This window comes from Bison bison, unplaced genomic scaffold (genome assembly GCF_000754665.1).
Source record: "Bison bison bison isolate TAMUID 2011002044 unplaced genomic scaffold, Bison_UMD1.0 scf7180017852474, whole genome shotgun sequence".
Taxonomy (NCBI): domain Eukaryota; kingdom Metazoa; phylum Chordata; class Mammalia; order Artiodactyla; family Bovidae; genus Bison; species Bison bison.
The window spans coordinates 12,123-14,562 of NW_011483047.1; the positions used below are offsets into that span (position 1 = coordinate 12,123).

At 43.9% G+C, this 2,440-nt stretch overlaps 1 protein-coding gene across 1 annotated transcript in view; it reads left to right on the forward strand.

Annotated features, from left to right (window-relative positions):
• KDM5C (lysine (K)-specific demethylase 5C) overlaps positions 1 to 2,440 on the forward strand; it is a gene marked incomplete at its 3' end in the record, with an annotated part of 30,559 nt that overhangs the window by 12,116 nt on the left and 16,003 nt on the right. The window contains exons 9-10 of the mRNA XM_010852721.1: positions 583 to 800; positions 887 to 1,049. Coding sequence (XP_010851023.1) covers positions 583 to 800; positions 887 to 1,049 — 381 coding nt within the window. The remainder of the gene's footprint in view (positions 1 to 582; positions 801 to 886; positions 1,050 to 2,440) is intronic.

Sequence of the window (2,440 nt, forward strand, 5' to 3'; positions counted from 1 at the left end):
ATGATTCATGGTTATATTCAGCTGTGTGACTTAGGCAAGTCCTTCAGTATCTGAAAGACCCAGTATCTCTATAGGAAGGGGACTGTTATCCCTGCCTTATGTGTTGCTATGAGATTTAGATGGGATGATGTGTGTAAAGAGCACAGCCTAGTATCTTGCGTGGCATCTCCAGTCATGAGATTGGCTATTTTTTGTCTGTAGAATGGGAGTAGTATCCATTTCACAAATTTTATAAGAATTAAATGAGAAGGTATTTGAAGTACCTGTCGGAGTACCTGGCTCATTCATAAGAAGTGTTCAGGGACTGGGATTGTAAGTGCAGGAAATAAAGAGGCCCTAGGCCTGTATCACAAGGAGGGTACATTTTGGTCCAGAGCAGGGGCTTTTAACTTGCAGATACTTTTGTGAGTGGGCACATCTATAAATTTTCCTAAAATTGAAGTAAAGTGAAGTGAATCGAAATTTTGTCTATGCATTTGAGGGAGGCAGGGGGAAGAACATCTGTAATATTTTTTAGACATTTCAGAAAGGTCTATGACCTCAAAATTAAGGTTCCCTGGAATAAAGAACTCAGCACCTTAGCAAAACTCTCTTTTCCACAAATACCTGACCTATCAGGAGTATGCTACGAGTGGTTGGAACCTGAATGTGATGCCAGTGTTGGAACAGTCTGTACTGTGCCACATCAATGCAGATATCTCTGGCATGAAGGTGCCCTGGCTCTATGTGGGCATGGTCTTCTCGGCCTTTTGTTGGCATATTGAGGATCACTGGAGTTACTCCATTAACTACCTCCACTGGTGAGTGGGGTCCTGGGCAGCCAAGGAAGCATTCAGGGTGGGCTCTTTGAGTGCCCACTCTACGTGTCCCCTTTCTTTTTGGCCAGGGGTGAGCCGAAGACCTGGTATGGGGTACCCTCCCTTGCAGCAGAACATTTGGAAGAGGTGATGAAGAAGCTGACACCTGAGCTCTTTGATAGCCAGCCTGACCTTCTGCACCAACTTGTTACCCTCATGAATCCCAACACCCTCATGTCCCATGGTGTGCCGGTGAGTGCCTAGGAAATGGGCAAAGAATAGGAATGAGTTAGTGATGTCCTGTATGGTGGTGGTGGTGGTCATTGTCTAGAATATACCCCCATGCCTTTCTCATTCTTACTGTCTCTTAATCAGACTGTAGGTTTGATGGAAATAATAGTGCTTAGAGATGGTGTGATGGTGAGCCACCTCGGCCAGATGTTTCAGGGCAACGCCTTAGGGGTGGATTCCACCAGTAGAAGAGGGAAATGAAGGAAGGACTGGGCAAGACAAGTCTCCTTACTGTTAAGGGCACACATCATTGTCATTCACCTCCTATTGATCATAACTTAGTCACATGGCCACATATAGTTGTGAGAAAAACTGGAAAATCTGATTTTTATTAAGGATGGTCATGTACCAGCTACAAATTGGAGGTCATGTTATTATGGAAGAGGGTGAGAATGGATATAGGGGGACAACTAGCAGTCACTGCTATACTTTCCATATTGTGACCCATCTTGGAGAAGTGAGTAGGTCTGTTTACTTATTTAACAGGTCAGAGTTCTGTGGTGGTAATTACTTTGCAAATACATAAGTGTATCACATCAAAATGTTGTGCACCAACAGGTTATATGTCAGCCGTATCTCAATAAAGTTGGTGGGGAGTGGGGGGAATTAAGCTAAAAAAAAATGCCAATATCTTTCAGCATTTAAAAAAAAAAAAGCTGAACTCAGAGTCCTGGCTTGTCCTATTCTCCTCCTCTGTAGTCTTCTCTCCCACTCTGGGTACACATCCTGGCTTACCTCTAAGAGGCTTTATATTCCTGGGAATTTCTAATGTTGATTAGCATCAGCCAGTTTTCTGGTATGGGTCTTAAAATAACCAGATCAGTAGTCCTGTAGGAATAGGATTGAGTACATCTTCCACCTCTGCTTCAGTCTTACTCATTCTGTGGTTATACTTCTCCCCACTCCCTTCACCTCACCACTTCCCCTACACACACACCCCCACACCCCAGCCTTAGCTACCCTGCCACTTACTCTGATGTATGGGACATGGTAGACAGTCAGTACATACTGAATTAATCTCCTTGAAATTCCTGGTCACCTGAACAGCAGGTCTTTGGACTAGGTCAGTGGTTCTCACCAGAATTTCTTGCCTTCAGCTTGTTTTACTATACTATATAGTCTGCAAGTGATACTTTTACACATTTTAGTGGTACTTAGCTAAGGATTGAGATACCTAGGAAATTAGAGGAAATGAATTCTGCAACAGTTCAGGTCACCTTCCTCCACTTGGGGGAGGTTGGGGGGGGGTTACATTTTCCCTCTCTGCCTCACCCCATTTGAAAATGACTGGGCTCAAGGTATGGAAATGATCAAGGGCATTTCAAGTTATGCTCTTTGCAAGTAGACATTGA